We start from the raw sequence: 18,211 nt of genomic DNA on the forward strand, positions 1-18,211 counted from the left end.
ATTAATTACTTCAGAAGGAGAGGTAGGCATTCAGCACTGGGCCGGGGGGAGACATACTTGGGACAATCCTACTTGGCAAGAACAACCATCCCAGACAACAAAGGAAGGATCTCTGCATATTTTACTGACCTGATCTTCTGATGGATGTATGCACTATGCCATCTTGTGTGCAGCACTGATTACTGCACACAAGAAAATATAACTAAATATCTACATAGTTAGGACTTCCTGAATATTAGCCAAATGTTCAATTTAACATCAAACCTGCAGGAGCAAAAGAAATCTCATATAGATATCCCTCACTTTTTTTACCCCCCCGACATCCCACTTTATATATTTATGGCCTATACGACAGCTTTCTTTGACAATCACCATACTGGTCTTTGAACAAAGTTAGCTCCTAATCTTCTTCCATTTTGCATTCCTCTCATTAATTTCTGCTCTTTGTATAGAGCTAGTCTAACTACCAAAGCAAAGACTTAATTTAGCTTTTCCACAACGGTGTTATTTTACTACCTGTCCACATATCAGCTCTACAGATAATCTACCAGGATTCTCAGTTATGCAGTTTTTTTCATCAGTAGTTCTAGAACAAAGAAGAGGCTGAGATGGGAAAATTTAGAGACAGATACAGAAGCAGCATGACAGAGTTCTTGTAAAAACTAAACTCAGAGATGCAATCAAGGGGGCGAAAAAAGAGATTAAAACCAAAACAAATGTTTTTAAGCAGTGATTCTGTCTGCAGTAGTAGATGTTCCTTTTTGTGAGAGAAAAAAAGAACAGACCTCTACAGTAAGTAAGTTTTCTTCAGCTCTCCTCCCACTATAGTTTTGCCAGTATGTGCAAGAGCAGCACAAAGAGCATTAACAATCCTATTATTTTGTTCAAAAGCCAGTACTGCATGATGTTTTACTGTTACTTTCACTCTCATCCCCTTTAACGCCCAACAAAAACACAGTCACCCTCATAAAGAAATTCTTAACTGTTACCACTAACACGAAGCACTCTTCCTACAGAAAGGTCACAATAGCTACTCTGATCTTCTTAATCTATCTTCATGGGAAGTGCTGTTATCGCATAACAAATTTAAGGAGATATTAATGTATTTTAGCCTCTAAATAATTAAACTAGAGAGTAAACATTTTACTCCTTTCTGTAAGGCAACTAGGAACTTTTATCTTCAGCACTGAAAATACTCTTCTAGCCAGGGCTATTGCTCCAAACCACCTTTCACACACTGTTAACTTATTACATATAATACTTTCACTTTTTGAGCTAAAATTTCATAAAAATAACAAATAGAATAGCTTAGTTACCACAGATATTTGTTATGCTAGATGCAGATTACAACTGCTCTATGTGGCAACTGTCATTTGCCTTACTAGATGTTATGAAGTAATACATGGGCTTACACACTTATTTCCCAAAGACCATTCTACACATTTAAGTAACATTTTTAATATTTATATGTCTCTAGATGCTTTAAAGCTACCCCTAAAACTATTCAACTGCTAAGGATAATAAACTCTCCAAGACTGAGGAGTGTAAGTACATGTCAGCATTTTCAATACCTTATTCTTGCTAAGCCCTTGTTGTTTGAGGCACCATTTACAATCTTGTGTTTTGTTATTTTCATATGCAATCATAAAATAGGGGTAAAATATGCCCACTTGGAAGACTTCTTAAGAAAGGCTTGAAAGCAAAGAAAAGCTTTGTTACATAAAACCTCTAACTTGAACAAAGTTACATCCTATTACATCAAGATTACACCCGGCCTAAACATAAATGGCACAGTTTGTTTTGGGATATGGCATTTGTTGTTGTTGTTTGATTGGGGTTTGTTGCTTCTTTAAGTACAGGAGAAGCTAGACAAAAAAAAGCTGAAGCGACATCACAGCAACCAACCTCTTATACATATCCAGCAGTCCTCCCTTTTGTTGTGCTTAGCAAGCTCATCTTCGGTCACTTCAATCAGCCTCCCTTTTAAACCAGTCAAGTCCTTCCCACTTTTAGTTAGTCGAATCCAATCCATAAGACTCCTTCCTGGTTTTAAAGGTACCTAAAAAATAACAAGTGTAGAAGTGTTACTAACTCCAGAGGAAGAAACAGCTATTCAATACACTTTTTTAAGCTCCCAAGAAGGACTCGGGCAAAACAAGAAATAACACAACCTGTATTCTTCACTGATATTTCGAAGCCCTACTCAACAGTAAGGCTCCTTAAGGAAGCTTCCTAACATAGTAACGCAGGCAAAGGAATTATTGAACGCCAACAAACATTTAGTCAACTCTTCCCGAAGCAAACTGTAGATACCAAGTCCTCCTGTGATGGCAGAAAGTTTTTATCAGTCTCATTTGAGTTATGGCCTGGAAACATGCGAGCAACAAAGAGAGATTTGAAAATCATGGCCAGGTAGGACAAGGTAGGAAATTTCACCTTCACAGCATTCATAAAGGCTTTCTGCAAGCCCTACAGCAATTGGAAATCTCACCCAGAGAAATTTTGCACCAAACTCTTCTAGCTTACCAGGGGATCCGTGGCCTGCCTGAAAGGCAGAGCCAAATCTTCAAGGTGTCTAGCATCTTCCTTTTCAACTGCACCACAGACTGGGAACCCCTTTGATCCAAACTCTAACAGCAGTGAGCAGGGTTAAAGAATCATGGTCTTACAAAACCACAGCAAAACCAGAAGCAAGAAAACTAAAGGGCAAATAGACCCACACCACTTGATGCTACTTTAGTATAAGTAGGAGTTTGCTTTCCAAGTGAGGTCTGCAGACACCAAGTGCCCCCAAAAGCACTCCAAAGATGAAGACCCATAGCGTACGCTGTTCGCACTAATTTCAAGCTGAAAGTCTCCGTCTCTGCACAGGAGGAACCCTGAGAGCCTGGGAAGGCAGAGCAGGAAGCACTGTCAGCACCGCCTTCTAAAACGAGAAGTACGAAGTAGTTTTTAGCGACGCCGCAGAGCCACCCCTCGCCCGGGGGCCTTGTCACCACCGCCGCCGCGTCCCCTCGGCGGTTGCTGGAGCACAAGACCTCTCCAGGGCAGCGGCCAGAGGCAACCCTGCCCCAGCCGCAACCGGGAGCCGACGGGAAATCACAGCGGCTCCGCCGAGAGGCGCCAGGCCACGCAGCCGGCCGGAACGAAGCGAGAGAGCGCCTGACACCACCGGGCCGTAGCCCCGGCCCGCACCCGCGCCCTCCGCGAGCGACAGTCACCGACAGCCCCACGGCCGGAGCGTAAGCAGCCCCGCAGGGCCCCAGGCCGCGGTGCCGAGGAAGGCCCCAGCGCCGGCTGCCACTGACCCCCGCGGCGACGGCCGAGCTGTCCCTACCTTGGCGCGGCCGCCCGCAGCCACCCGCTGCTGGGAGCTGGGCGCAGGGAAAGCCTGCGGCGGCACGTTCAGCATCCTCCCGGCCTGGGCCGCGGCCTGCGCCCCGGCGGGCGGGCGGAGCACTCCGGCACAGGGCGCAGGCGCGGCGGCGGGCGGGGCCCCGGCCCGCACCCGGGGGAGGTTAAGGCGCGTCGGCGGCCTACCGGCACCGGCCCGGCCGCGCCGCCTCGGGGCGACTGTTGGTGGAAACCGCCTGGAACTAGACATCCCTGCTGCCATCTCGGGCTCGCGGGGGTCCCACTGCAGGGCGGGCTCCCCCAGGGCAGCGCGGGTGGGTGCTGAGGAGACAGCACCAGGTACCGCGTAGGACCCCTTGTGTCACCTGCGAGTTTGTCTGCCGTTGCACTGAAGGTGGTTTTACATCCAGGTATGGTGCTCGAGGCTGAAGGTTATTGTAACGGGCGCTATTGCTGCCACCCACGGTTCGAAAGTAAAATGGTGCGAACGGCTGTGTGGGAAGACCTGCTCCCTCCTGCCGAGCTGTGTCAGGCCCATGGGAGGAGATACGATGGGGTAAGCGCTCCAGGGACACAGTTGACACACTGAGCCAGCCCAGCCCACAACAACACACACGAGCAAGGACAAGTTCAGGTATGTACACAAACTGTGCCTGGTAGAGGCACCGGCCTTTGAGTTAAAATTCAGATCTTTTTGTTCCTTTAGGAGCTTTGGCCACACAATACCAAACTTTACTTATCAAAAACAAACTCGCAATCAAGACAACTCACACTGGACCTTTTTCCTCATTTCTTCATGTCCACTTTACAAACAAAACTGATAGTTTCATACTGTATGTATCTATAACAACACAGCTCATGTGCATGAGAGAGCATGAGTGACTTAAGGCAAACCCCTTCTTCAAAAGCAAATACTAGAGTAGAATTTGGACCCTTCTCTCCATCTGGAAGAGAGCTATACTGTTTCTTTTCTATGTTTGAAACTCCATTGTAACAGCAGGCACAACATTAGAACACTTAATCCAATGATTCCTCGATATGCTTCCACCTGGAGCCTCCTAAATCACAATAAAAAAAGCTTTCCTGGTGTCCTCAAACTTTGAGGAAATCACATAACTATAGAGCACTTTAAAGCAAGGCATCCATTCTCTGCTCCTAAAATTGATGTCCAAGTTATGGTCTACCAAATAATAGGACCTTAGATGAAAAATACTAATCAATACCTTTCCTGCCTAAAACAGGACAGGAATAGAAGAAAGGAAAAAGGCTCAGATAAAAATTACAAAACACTTCAGTTTTATTAAGAATAACTTACATACAAATAAATTATCTTTAAAAATACTATAATACATTTTTATATTAAGTTTAAATTAAGTCTTAGAAGTTGTGTTGGCCTTTCCTGGAATCAGCAATCTGATTCTATTCTTGAATCTTGTTCCGGTTCATCTTCATCATCTTCGCTATCCGAGTCTTCATAAAAGGAAATTGTAGCTTGAACTGGAAAGTTTTTCAGAAGTGCTTCAGCTTCCTGATATAAGTAATCATAGCACCTTGATTTGGGCCAAAATAGTCTGAAACAAGTATACAATAGGTTTGCTTATTGTTATTACATGTTCTACTTGGAGGCTGACAGACAAGAAACAGCAGTGAAATTCTGCTAAGACAAGCATCCTACAGAGTTTTTCCTCACATGCTCAATAGCTTTCTACATTTAAATAAAAAAATATTCTCTGGATTCTGTATTTTTATCTGAAGAGATAAAGATGCGCTTAAAGTGCTAGTTTTGCAGCAAAACCACTCTAAAGCCAACGATCTACTGCATCTGAAACTTCCCACTCCAGTACCTCATTAACAGTATTACCTGCGGATCTGATCCAAGTAGTACTGCCCTCACTGGAACTATTCCTAGGTAATATAATGGGCGTCAAACAGGATCCCCAATTTACTTGGATTAAGTTAGTAGTTTTGTTACTGAAGGTCCCCAACCTAAGTCATTGTTTACAATGGTCTGAGACAAATCTCAAAGTGAAAGGAATGTTAAAGGTCTAAGGGGATCAGACCTTGATATTTCACCCCTGTCTTTCCAAGAAGAATCATTTAACAGACTCCTTACAGAAGGCACCCCATGGGTCTATATTTTAAAGTAGTCTGTGCTGTATCCAGAAATTAACATAAAAATCACTGACAATATCATGATGTAGCAAGGGCTACCAGCTAGTGAGATCATATATTCCAATTAACATGCTCCACAGTTCCTGTTCCTTTTCAACTAGCATCCTCTTTTGCTTACAGTTTGGAAGTAGCTGGAAGAAACAGACAATAGAAGTCCCAAGAGCTAAGAGGCTAGCACATTGCAACATAATTAAATGCTGACTACAGATTGTTTGTAATTATACGTTAAGAAACAGAACTAGATGGTTTTCTAGCAATTACAAGAAGTGCTTTCTAGGCTACTGTTAAAAGAGAGCACTGCTTCCTTTGTGGCACAAAGCAACTGACACTTGCTTTATGACTTCTCTCCATTCCCGCTGTTCCCTGGGGCATTCACTCGTACCTAAGCACTGGAGCAGTCACAGTGAAGTCAGGGCCTGTGCAATTGCTTAGGTGGTCTGTGCATCAGTATTTGAAGGATCAGAGCCTAGATTTTGGCGAAAGCTGCATCTTGTCTGGAAGAACTACCTGTACAATTACTTTAAGCACCTTGCAACACCTACTAGTACTTCTGAATACAGACTGTCCTACAGATTCAACTGTGGTTATTTTCTTTATTTCCTTTTCAGAACTGACAGCGTGATACTATCGTTACCTTCATCATTAAAGCAGTAGTTACACAAGCATTCTTCTTGGCAATGCTGGCTAAGTCAGTCCATACCCTCTCCTCCTGCCACTCTCTCCCATGCCTGCACCTGCTCCCTTGCACCAGGGGGACACTGGAGGTTTGCACAGCGAGACAGCCTAGGATCTACCCCCCCACCTCCCGTTTTTTTACTCCTGGGCACAGGAATGAGTAGCAAGGTGCTTCAGCCAACTCTGCCACCACAAAAGACACCCACATAACTGTGTGCCTAAGTCCCACACCACAGAAGCATGTCAGCATCGCAGCTTAGAGGTCTGGTAAGTCCTCAAGTGCTGGCAATCATTTGCCCAAGGACCTGTCAGTTCAAAAGCACTTAGATGGCTCAATCCCTCCGAAGGCACTTTAATATCTACATAAATAAACGGGTGGGATCACAAGGGGCGGGGGAGCCAGCGTGTGGCCAGCCCGGCACGACACTGCCGAGCAAAGGACTCTTCCCTCCCGGCCGCGAGGGGGCCGGGTGCCCGGAGCTCCCCCGCGGGACCCAGCGGCGGCCTGGGACAGCCACTTACCTGACGGGGTGCGTGTACTGCGCCAGCTTTCGGGAGGCCTCCGCCTGCCCGCAGGGGCTGTGAGGCTGGGGAGGAGAGAGCAGAGATCAGCCCGCCGGCACGGCACCCAGCCCTCGGGGGGCCGCACCCCGAGCAGCCCCCGCCTCCACCCCGCCGGGACTCCCTAGACGTTACCGCGGCGATGCCGGCGGCAGGCGCTCTGCCGCGCCCCGCCCGCCCCCCACCGCTGCGCCGCCCCACTCACCGCGGCGGGGCCGGTGCCGCTCCGCCGGCCCACCTCGCCCGGCGCGGGCACCCAGGGCCTCCAGAAGGGCGCGGAGCTGCGGGGCGAGGGCAGGACCGTTAGGGCACGGCCGGGCCGCGCCCCGCAGCGGGAGGGGGCGAGGGGCGAGTGCCCCTGCGGGGGCAGGGCTGCCGAGGGCGGGCGGCGGCACCCGCACCCCGTCCCTCCTCCCTCCATCCTCCGCTGGTCCGCGGCCGCGCGCCTCAGCCTGCCCGCCTTGGGCCCGGAGGCTTTTATAGCCGGCGGCGGCCGCTGCGCTCCGCGGCGCCCACCTCCGCCGGCTCATTTGCCAGCGCCATCAACAAAAAGGCTCCGCGCGAAGGCGCCGCTGTGTAAACACGGGGCGCGGACGCGTGCATGCCCCAAATGGCCCCGGGGGGGGGGTGGGGGGGACTTGGCAAGTCGGTGTTAATCGCACTTGAGCAGACACATGGCTGCTGCCCGGGGGGGCAGCCCCTGTGGGAACGGGGCGGCGGGCGCGGGGCGAGGCAAGGCAGCACCGGGGCCCTGGCCGGGCCGCTCTCCCGCCCCGGCGGCGGGGTCAAGCCACCGCAGGCGCGGCCTTTTGTTGTTAAAAACGTGTTCCTTCATCCCCTCAAGCGGCGAGACACGGCCTGTGGGAAGGGAGGGCCAGCGCCGCCGGGCCGGTAGCGCCCGCCGCTCCCCGCCTCCCCGGCGGCGGGAGCACGGCTGCCGTGAGCAGGGAGCGCTTCCGAGGCGCCCGCGCAGGGTGCGCAGGGTGCGCAGGCACAAAGGGATTTCTCGCTGGGCTCGTGGAGAAAAGGACGCTCCTTAGAAGGGCCCTTGGTTCCTCGCGCGCCACCCCTCCCCCGATACGCTCGGTAACACATTCCCCCTAAGACAACACTGCTATCTTAGCATAGTGGCTTTTTTTTTTTTTTAAAATAGGGTATTTTTACCGAGGAAACGTACCTTCCTTTATTCTTTTTCATGTGGTGCCGACACTTCATTCCTCTGCCAGCATCAGATGCTGTTGCTACACGCGCAAGGCTTTATGCCAAACTTGTATCGTTTCCATGTTCCCCGGTACCAAGGGAGCTTATTTTTCTTTCTATTTTTATTTTCCTTTTTTTCCCCCCCTTTTCTTTCTGAGATTGCAATCACTGATGCATGTGAGGGGGACAGAAACAACAGTGATCGTAGATAAGTGCTAGTAAACAGTAATAATATCAGCGCTGGGGAAGCTAGGAGCGTTGGAAGGATGAAGTTGCCCTAGATGCTGAAGGAGGGCTTCAAACCCAGGTGATTTATTGGCCCATTAAAGACTCACGTTACTGAGACACCACAAAGACTGAGGCACTGTACTCTTTGGAATAATATTTTGCCTTTTTGAGCATAGCCATAAGGAGTGTGTCTGCCTTAGCACTGCCCAAGAACAGCTGCAGCTAGAAGGTTGCTTGTGCCTTCTCTACAATATTTTCAGCTAATATTTTCACTAAGTAGTATCTGCAGTACCAGTTGTAAAAAATGTTATGTATTAGAAGCTGTGTGGGAAATGTAATCAGATTAATAGCATTAGATTAATAGCATTTTTTCAGATCTTTAAGTCAAAACCAGATGTAGACTGAGTTGCCTTTCTGAAGAAAAGCAACATCTCACTTCGAAAGAGAAACAGATGGAAGAGTGTACACATTTAAACTTGTGCATGCTGTGACACATTCCAACTTCATCAGTGGATGTATTCTGTCATTTCAGAGGTTTCTGCCATTTGACTGCTTAGAAAAATTTATAATTATTAGGACTTTAGGAGTTATTAAAGGAAAATGTATTTCACAGTGAAAAACCCAACTTAGTAGGACAATAGGGTTAAGCCAAATGTTTAAAAGAGTAAGATTTCCAGAGTAATTTTACTGCACTGTGATATTTGTAGCTGTTTGCATTTTTCCCCACCTCATTGTCACTGTGGCCTAGGGTCAGATTAATTAAAATCAAAGTGAACAAAAGGCTCAAACTCCAGGTAAGTATTCATCTTGCAGTTAAGGAATGGAGAATAGAGCAAAGTAGCTTGTGCAGTAAGTTGAGCTTGATGGTAAGCAAAATTGTATCCATTTTTTCTCTGTTTCCAAATGGCTACTGTGAAACCTTGTCAGATGAGGTAAAGCGTAAAACAGATGTTTAAAAGCTGTCTGATGGTAGATTCTTCTTTTGCCTAAATGAAGTGAGAGAAATATTTTTTGTAGTTGGTATTTCTCTTTTGAGAAATATAACACAGGCTGTGTAAGAAAATAAAAGAGTAGAAGCTAGGTTCATTGTCTAAAGAAGAAAAGCAGAAACATCCTCCATCACATTAGTAATGAAAAAGGACTAAGAGAACGCAACATAAGCTTTATCTGTCTGATAAAGCATAAAAATGAGTTTCAACGTCTACAGTAGAAGCAACAAAAGAAAGGGTGTCTTTGGCCAACGACTCTTAATTGTCTCAGGATTCTTTTTAGTACCTGCCCGAAATGAGAAAATATCCTAGGGAGAAAGTGTGATTTACCCATTAGAGAGCAAATTGAAACAGAGGTGTTGAAAGGATAAGGAGAAAATAATGGCTAACAGCTGTTGTTCCCCTGCATATTTTCACACTGTATGACTCTTCTTGGCTTTATAGTTTAGTAATGCAGTTCTGTTTATTGAGAGAAATACAAACGTCTGTCTTTGCAATAATAACTTGTTATGATTGACACTATAAAAAAACCAAAAAAACCCTAACATTTTGCCATCTTCCCACTGACCTTGAAATATAGGCTAGAAATTGTTAAATCAAGGCTAGAAGATTCTTTGTCATGGCTATCTTTTCTTCTTCAGTTTGTGCACAGAACAAGAGTACCAGCGCATTGGTAACTTACTGTCTGAGCCACGGTTTAATTGTGCTAAAACCTCTGTATGCAGGAGCTGCATACAGCCGCAGAGCAAGTATTTGGTCAAATAGGAGTGATAGAACATGCCTAAAAATGGGTTTTTTTGCATATAGTAGAGGAAAGCATAGTTCTGAATTCATCATGAAGTTTGATAGAGACAGTCCCTTCATGCATTCTTGACTCATCTAATTAAAATTATATTCTCCTTTCTGTGCCTTAGTTCCTGCTTTTTTGTATTTCAACTTTAAAAAAAAAGTATAACTCCTGAACTGAAGGTTGTTCTTTTTTGTATGTATATAACTCGACTGCCTTTAGTAAAGCAAGGCCGGGAGTCAGGATCTAATACACTGCTGTAAGTATTATAGTGGAATGAAAACTGAAATATGATGTTGTATGGTTTTATTTACCCTCTTAGGTAATAATAAAAATATCTAGATATTCCATCAGTTTTCAGCTTCTTGAAAGTTTCTCTCAAGATCATAGATTTTTTTTATTTCCTTATGTCACTTTCCAAGCAGGTCATAGCGGGCAATTTACAGGGTTCATTTCTGTTTATCCACAGTTTGATTTTCGTAGGGTTTTTTGTATAATTGAAATTGAACAATTTCAAATGCGGTACAAATAATTCTTGTACAGTCACTCTGGATTTACAGCAGTAGAACTAAAACACCAGTTTTGTTTTCTCAGAACGTATACCAAGCAGTATTTATCCAGAATAGAAGTAATTAACTTGGTTTCGTTTAAATTGATTAAAAGTGCTTTTGTGGCTTTCTGCAGTAAGACATCTTGAAATGTAATGCACTGTTAATAGGATACACAGAAGAGCAAACACAGAAGTCTGCACAGATTTGAGTGTGCTACTATAAACAAAGAAGGTGTTCACAAATGGCTTAGAGCTAAATTTGACAAGACAGTGCTAATCCCACTTGGACATGGGAATATCTGGACAGAGGACACTCAGCTGGCTTCGTATTAGCCTCTCTGAAGGCAGTGATAGCTCTCATTTATTAGTAAAACAGGGACATTGTATGATTATTGCTGCATGAGTTTATATAGGGAGAGAATTGACTTGATCTTGTTAGGACTTTATTTTAGGGAGAAAGGCAAGGTCAAACATGTGGAACTGCTTCTCTGCTTACTGAGACTGGACTGAGGAAACTGATTAACAGACAAAATTTGATCTTGAGTATTTTATAGCCTAGCTTCATCTTGATGCTTCCAATTTTGGCAGCATTTCAGGACCGGGTTTTGCAAAATAAGTGTATGCCTGCTATTTGCATACAGAGAGTGACTCTAGAAGCATATGTCATTTATTTACATGTTTGTTCTATTAGCTCATAAATGGGTCATTTCTTGCCAGTAAATGCAAAGTTTGCATAGGAAATTTATGTGCACAACCTTGGTAGATGTTCATCTGTATGCAATTATAATTACTTTACTGGAAACTTTGCAGTAGTGTCTTATGAGGCATCAAGCATTTTTTAGCTGTGATATGATATACGGGGCATTTTTTCTGCTATAATTTGAAAGTAAAGCATCAGTCTGTAAAGAACAAAGAACAGCACAGATGGTTTTACCAACCTCTATCCTCACCATTATTTGTTTTTAATACAGTATTTTCGATATCATTAATGTACCTGAAAGTGGGCTTGGTTCAACATTTCCACAAAATAAAATTTTTTGTCAGTAAATAATTTAGGATCCAAACTAGGTCCTAAGAAATAAAATAAATACAAGTTAAGTTTTCTTATTAAAAAAAAAAAAGAACAGAACTTAATCAGCAGATCAGTCTATTCACATTACCAATGGCTATAAAACTATTGCTTGGTTAATAAAGACCATGCTTGTCCTATTGCTGTTGTGTATTTTTTCCATCTTATTTATATACAAAGATGCAGCACATATTCAAACAGTGTAATTCCACTAAAGCCCAAGTGCCCGGTGTTTCCTACAGAGAGGTATGTTTGGAGGCCTAAGATGAAATGCTCTTTCATGGAGATATCCATCCCACTTCTTCCTATCTCTCTGGATTTTGTCTAGGCTGTGATAGTATTAAATGTCATTCTTTCATTTTGTGGAGAAAATTATTCTTCCCCTTCCTCTATTCAACTGGACAAGAAGGGTTGCATGAACGCTGGAAGGAAAACTTTGTGAAAAGGAGGGATGCATTTCCAGGAAAGCACACGTCTTTTCTCCCTCTTTTGCTATTGGGAACCTAGTTCCTGGTGACTTGGGGAGCACCATCACCTGGGGTTAGAGGATTCAACAGCGAATGGCCTCACTCGAAGGGGCACAGCCCTGTAGTCTGCTCTGTCAATAAGACCCAAAACCTCCAACTTTGCCAGATTTATCCTGGCCCTGATGCCGTTATAAACTTTGTGGTGACATGAGCACATTTGGGTGATCATTGGTACCTGCTGGGGAATAAGCAATACATTTGTGTTTGTGTGTGTGGCACACGCACACCTGCTTGAGGCCCCCCATGTCCATGTGGCAAGGTGTGACTCCACACAGAAGGTTGGGCTTCCTCATTTCCCTCCCCCATTGCACTCCGCTCCCAGGCCCAGGCTGGCAAATGGTAAAGGATAATGTATCCACATGGGAAAGCGACACATTAAGGGACTAAGAATGTGTAATGGGATCAGCCACCAGTTACGGGGATCTTTTTAAAAATAAGAATATCATTTGCTGTTGAGTTACGGGCACTTTAAATTCCATGCAGATAAGAAACAGGGACATCAGTGCTGAACACCAATCTTGTAACCTCTTTTAATAGAATGGGAGTCAGTGAAACACTGATACATCATTAATGCCGGGGCTCAGCAGAAGTGTCTGCCTTGCTCAGCATAATGCAGCATAATGTCACAGTGTTTGCTGCAGTGGGAGTGCACGGTGCTGCAGTATGGCACTGGCAGGATTTGCCCTCTCGCCTCTAAAAAGAAGTGAGAGGCAGCCAAATGAAATGAAGTTGCTCTAGCCCAACAGCTATTGACAGAAGAGATGAAGAAATTAGATAATCATTGGAATGTCCTGATCTGACTCCTCTGACTGGTAATACAGTCGTCGGTATTACGTGTCACCTCTCCTCTCACAATGTTCCATTCAGTTACCTGTTTCTTCAGATTTATTGCTTTCCTGGCTACAAAGATAGTCATGGAGGCAGAGTGGTTGTTTTTCATTTTCCCCTGTATCTCTAAGACATCAGCACAGCATCAACTCTCAAAAAGCATGCATGCCGCTAAGCTGGTGGTGTATATAGTGCAGCATTTAACCTCTGGCAGGAGGGAATGAATTGCAAGAAACAGCGATGGGTGAGCCGTACCTCTGACAAACAAGCACCTGAGAAAGGCAACGTGAGTCCTAAAGATAGCATTGCCAGCCCTGAGGAGTACACACGGTATCTTGTACTGCACTGCAGGGATGTCAGAGCTCTTACACAGGCGCCCGGAGATAAACGCTGACAGAGAGCCCCTAGCCCTGTGGTTCCTCCCTGGCTTCTGGTGACTGATGTTATGAGGATGCAAATTCCATCGTGGCGGAATTTCAGTACTTCTTCATTGCATACTCACATCCCAGTGATCCTTAATGGTAGCATCGAAGACAGGGAATAGGCTGGTAGTAGTCTGCCTGCCTTAATGAAGATGCAGATAAATAGCAGAGGTACCAAAAGTAAATATTGGAATAACTTCTTTTTAAGGCTGCCTGTCAGTTCCCTTAAAAATCACATTTTCCATGGTTTATAACTTTCCAAATTTTATTTGGACTAAATTTTTCCATGGTAGGTTTGTTCAGGCTTAGTCTGGGAGAAAACTGATTGAAATAAGACAGCTCAAGTCATTGAGCCATTTCCAAGACTGAGGGAGAAATGGTAGAAACATCATCTGGCAACATAAAAAACTTCTAGTGCCTTTTTTGGGGAGGAGTTTAACAAGTACACGAGTGCTGCATGGTTTTGGACCGTGAAGCTTGCTATCGTACCAGGTATTTGCCTTTTGTTTTTTCTCTGAAAATCCACTCAAATTCAGCCAATTTCCAGGTCTATAAAAATGAGAGTTTGAGTCGCTCACTAAAAAGACTTTCAAGAATTTACTTACTAAATTCCTTGAAGAATTAACTCTGCCTGGGACTCATTTCATCCAGAACTGACCAGGGCTGTCCTTGCAACCCAAGCTTTGTGTTGCAGGAGCCTGGGGTATGTCATGAAGTGAGTTATCCAAACTGGGAGGCACTTGCTTTTCTTCTGCTCTCCTCCACTGCCTTTGCATAGCCCAAACACCTGGGCTGCAGCAAGAGGAGGGTGGCAGAAAGAGGAGGAAGAGGAGAAGGGAAGAAGTGGACAAGTGCTTTGGTGGCAGACACACACTGGGAAATGGGGTTGAGGCTGGGGTTTGTGGGATATTGAGAACCAGGACTAGAAATGATGTTCAGGGGAGGCAGTGGGGAGGTTTAATTAGCCCAGTGGAAGACTAAGCCTGGAAAAGGAGATGAAGGGGAATTGGGACTGGGTGACAACAACCAACAACCTCTGCAAAGGCCCTGGGGCTCTTGGAGACCCTCTCCACACCCGCCCAGCTGTGGCAGCTCGTGCCCATGGGTTTCGCAGTAGACCTCCCTCTCACAAGGAAATGCAGCCATTCTGGTATTGGTAGACCTGTTCACCAAGACAGCTCACTTTTTCAACTTCACGGCGTTGCCTGTGGCACTGCTGACTGCCTGACTCTTCCAACCATATTTTTCCACGCCGTGGCCTCCCACATTCTATCATCACCAAACAGGGGAGCCCATTCACAGATTTTGGAAGGAGCTCCTGGGCCTCGTTTAAGGCCGACTCACGTCTCCCACTCATGCCACCCCCGGTTCCACAGACAGACCGAGACAATCAAATCCTGGAGCAAAAGCTCCAGTGTCACAGCAACTTCCTCCATGCTGAGTGGGTCACCCTTCTCCCTCTGGCAGAGGCTGCCCACAAAGATAATGCTCACGCATCTGAATGGCAGAGCCTGTTGGTGCACCCAGAGCCCTGACACTGGAACCAGGCTGGGTGTGGAGAGAGGCAAGGAAGATCCATGTGAGCTGAGTCCAGGGGACCACTGGGACCACGGCTTGAGCTCATGAGGGACATTGCGGCTGGCTGACCAAAGAGTTTAAGTCCTGTGGGCGAATCCTGGAGAAATCAGCTCTAGTAGATGTGGGGAAGGATAGCTTGAGGATGTGGGAAGAATGGGCTACGTTCGAGCAAAGAAACTGCATCCATGCCCGAACGGGCAGTGGAGAACAGGCGAAGGGAAGGGGCAGGACAGGTCAGAGGGGGAGATGCAGAAGCAAAGCAAGAATGGCTGGAACAGGAGCTGGCAAAAGAAAGCATTGAGCATGGGAAGGACAATTTGGACTGGAAAAGAGTAACATGGTGATGTCAGACAGGAATAGGTTCTGTGTGAAGGGTGAAAGACGTATGGCAGGAGAAACTGGGAGAGAGAAATAGCACTACTGGGGTAAGAAGACTGGGGTGAAGGACTGAGGACAAGAAGAGCTCCAAGTGCCTACAAATGGGGGAAAAACTGGGAGAACAGTCAAAAGGCACGAGACAGGTTCTTCCTAGTGAAGGACATTGGGCCTGGATGTCGTGGTCCCAGAGCTGGTCTGGAGAGAGGTCTGGAGGGTAGAATCTGGGACTGGTTGATAAGAAGTGAGATGAAGAGCCAAAATTGGGAAGAGACATGACTAAGATATTAGTACCTTTGAGGGGAAGGGAGAGAGGAATCAAGTTTGTCAAAAAATAGGTATAGGAGTTGTGGGCCCAGTGTACACCTTTCCAAAGCCTGGGATGGACCTCGGGAGACCCTGCCCCAGCAAAGCCTGAGAAACCTGCTGGCAAGGTCCCATCACCTTCTAGGGAGGCTCCAAGTCGGTACCACTAACAGTTACTCTGTTAGCTCAAGTGACAAGAGCCTGCTTCATAGACCTGAAGTTTTCCTCTCCAGATGCTACTATTGCATTACCTGATTATTTCCTCCCCCTCCAGTTGTTCTGTTTGCATTCGTACAAACATAGGAATTCACCTCCAGACTGTGATGGGGAACACTTTAACACTGCAAAGTCAATCACTCAAAAATTCTGAAACTTCTGAAAAAAAATAATTCTGTAAGGTTCACATATGAGTTATTTCTCATCTAATTTGTTTAATGGTTAGTCATCGAAGTTAAAGATGGTGAATTCAGGCTGCTGTTAGAGAGGAACCTTCAGAGGACAACTCATTTCATCATAAGGTGAGATGTCTAGGATGTCTAAAATGTACAGGGCAGGCAAGATGACAAGCTCTCTGTCAGCCTGTATCTCTCTACTGACTCTAAAAGATTACTAGTTTACCTTAGAAATGTCTAGTTTAGCTTGAAAATAACTGTTAGATGTCTCAACCTAGGTAATGTGAATCCAAATGACATGTTTCCCTATTTGTGTGTCTGATATGAGAGTCTGCAGTATGATTTGTAGAGATGTTTAAGTCCAGCACCACCACCCCCCCCCCCCGCCCCAGGTTTGTAAGTGCAAATTCCCTCTTGCATTTTTGTGTCCTAAATAGCTTGGCCACTACAGATCTGAGGCTCATGACTGCAGCTGAAGTTAATGAGAATCATGCCTTAAACGCAGTACTATATAATTCAAGGCTATGGAAAAATGAGATCATCATTGTCTCAAACTTGCCAGCCAGGCTTAAAGAGCCTTTTTAACATCAGTGTGTGTCCTTAGTTACCTATGTATAAAATGGCAGCAGTTGTAAGGCACCCCCAATCCCTAAAGGGTCTGTGAAGTCTGTTCATGAATTCCTGCAGCCACCATGCTGGACTGCAGAAAACTCATCAGAGCAGCATTTTGAAATCCTGTCTATAAGTTTTTGCTATGCAAGAGAACCATCAGAGTGTGCAGGCTGTACAGAGAACAAATGATATATTGAATAGCAAATTCAATACATTGTCATCATGTATTCTGGGCACTGAGTGAGGGAAGGGACTTGTGAAAAACAGAAGATGGTGATGCCATTGACTGCCATAATGCGTGTATGCACACGAACGGAATTTAAGTTGTGTAGACAACCATGATTCTGGCATTTTTCTAACTTTCTGGTGCTCACAGTCTTAATAATGTTGTTTTGACACATGATTGTCTGGAAGTGTGAGACAGATGTGTCTCTGGTTTATTCCATCTGGAGATTTTGCCTAAGATCCTCCCCTTTTTAATTTCTCTCACAAGTTTCTGTGCATGTCTTTATATGCCCCAACTTGATATTCAAGATATTAGAGTATTCACTATAAAATAGATCAAAATTTTAAATATATTTTATATTGGGTGATAAACTATGAGGTGCAATGTTTGGTTTTGGCATGAATATATATACTCAGATTGCTGCAGGGAAATATTTTAAAGTAGATGATAGCAAATTTTCTCTGATGGACATAAATTTGTCATTTTTAAAGAATTTGAAGATCACTATCACAATGTTTTTAAAGCTGCATCCTCAATATTTTTATCAGCTTCCTCTGCTCAACATTTTATTGATTTCTTTCCTCTTTGACCTGCAGCCAGAGTTTCATTATCACACATTGCATTCTTGTACATCCTAGCATTTACAATATGAAATACAGAATAGCAAATCAGTGTGATATCACATTATTGTAAATTTTCTTGTCTCATCTTTTAAATTTTCTCCTGACAGATTTTTTTCATTAGTACGCTTTAAGAATTCCACAGATCCCACTTCCCAAGTTACTGATGTGGCTTTACTCTGTGGAACAGAAGTCTCCAAATAAATAGCATTTTGTTAGTCAGCCAAGTATCTCTCTGGCCTCCAGGCATTACTGCAGCGTAAGCATAAAAAAAAAGTCTAAAATTTTTCCGTTACATGTACCTCCTGTCTTCTTAAACTAGTTCTTTATCTAAAATAACAGTTCATATTGTATAATTTTATGTTGTTGTTGAAATACTGTATGGCTATACTAGACATTGTAAATTCTTGGTTTTTTTCTTACCTTCACAGATTATATATCTATATGGTGTGAATATATATAAAATATGTATAAAATGTATATATGCTATAGAAGACTATAGATATTCTTACCTTCACAGAAAAAAATAATTTTTTATATATATACACACACCATGAAAATATATGTGGTATGTTTATATATCTATTAAATATATATTACATTCACTTTTACCTGAATATATATGACCTAGTTGGAAACTGGCACATAACAAATCTAAACTTTGTCAGATATCTCTTCCTAAATACATAAGTTTTGACAAATATAGATTTTTAAAAATGGTGCTGCTACTATGAAGAAAT

At 44.4% G+C, this 18,211-nt stretch overlaps 2 protein-coding genes across 2 annotated transcripts in view; both read right to left on the reverse strand.

The window, feature by feature from the left end:
- Positions 1 to 3,412, reverse strand: part of LOC104256404 (cytochrome b5 reductase 4) — a 43,316-nt gene extending 39,904 nt beyond the window's left edge. The window contains exons 1-2 of the mRNA XM_059829174.1: positions 3,338 to 3,412; positions 1,906 to 2,059 (exon numbers count right to left, since the gene is read on the reverse strand). Of these exons, the coding sequence (XP_059685157.1) occupies positions 1,906 to 2,059; positions 3,338 to 3,412 (229 nt within the window). The remainder of the gene's footprint in view (positions 1 to 1,905; positions 2,060 to 3,337) is intronic.
- Positions 3,413 to 4,759: 1,347 nt separating this feature from the next.
- On the reverse strand, positions 4,760 to 7,198 carry RIPPLY2 (ripply transcriptional repressor 2). Its single transcript, XM_059835886.1, has 3 exons — positions 6,968 to 7,198; positions 6,724 to 6,788; positions 4,760 to 4,925 (listed from the first exon to the last, which is right to left on the reverse strand). Exons 1-3 carry the CDS (start codon positions 7,181 to 7,183, stop codon positions 4,760 to 4,762), a joined length of 447 nt encoding a protein of 148 aa, XP_059691869.1. The 5' UTR covers positions 7,184 to 7,198.
- Positions 7,199 to 18,211: the final 11,013 nt, after the last annotated feature.

The sequence above is a fragment of the Gavia stellata genome, chromosome 2 (assembly GCF_030936135.1).
Source record: "Gavia stellata isolate bGavSte3 chromosome 2, bGavSte3.hap2, whole genome shotgun sequence".
In the NCBI taxonomy this organism is placed as follows: Eukaryota; Metazoa; Chordata; class Aves; order Gaviiformes; family Gaviidae; genus Gavia; species Gavia stellata.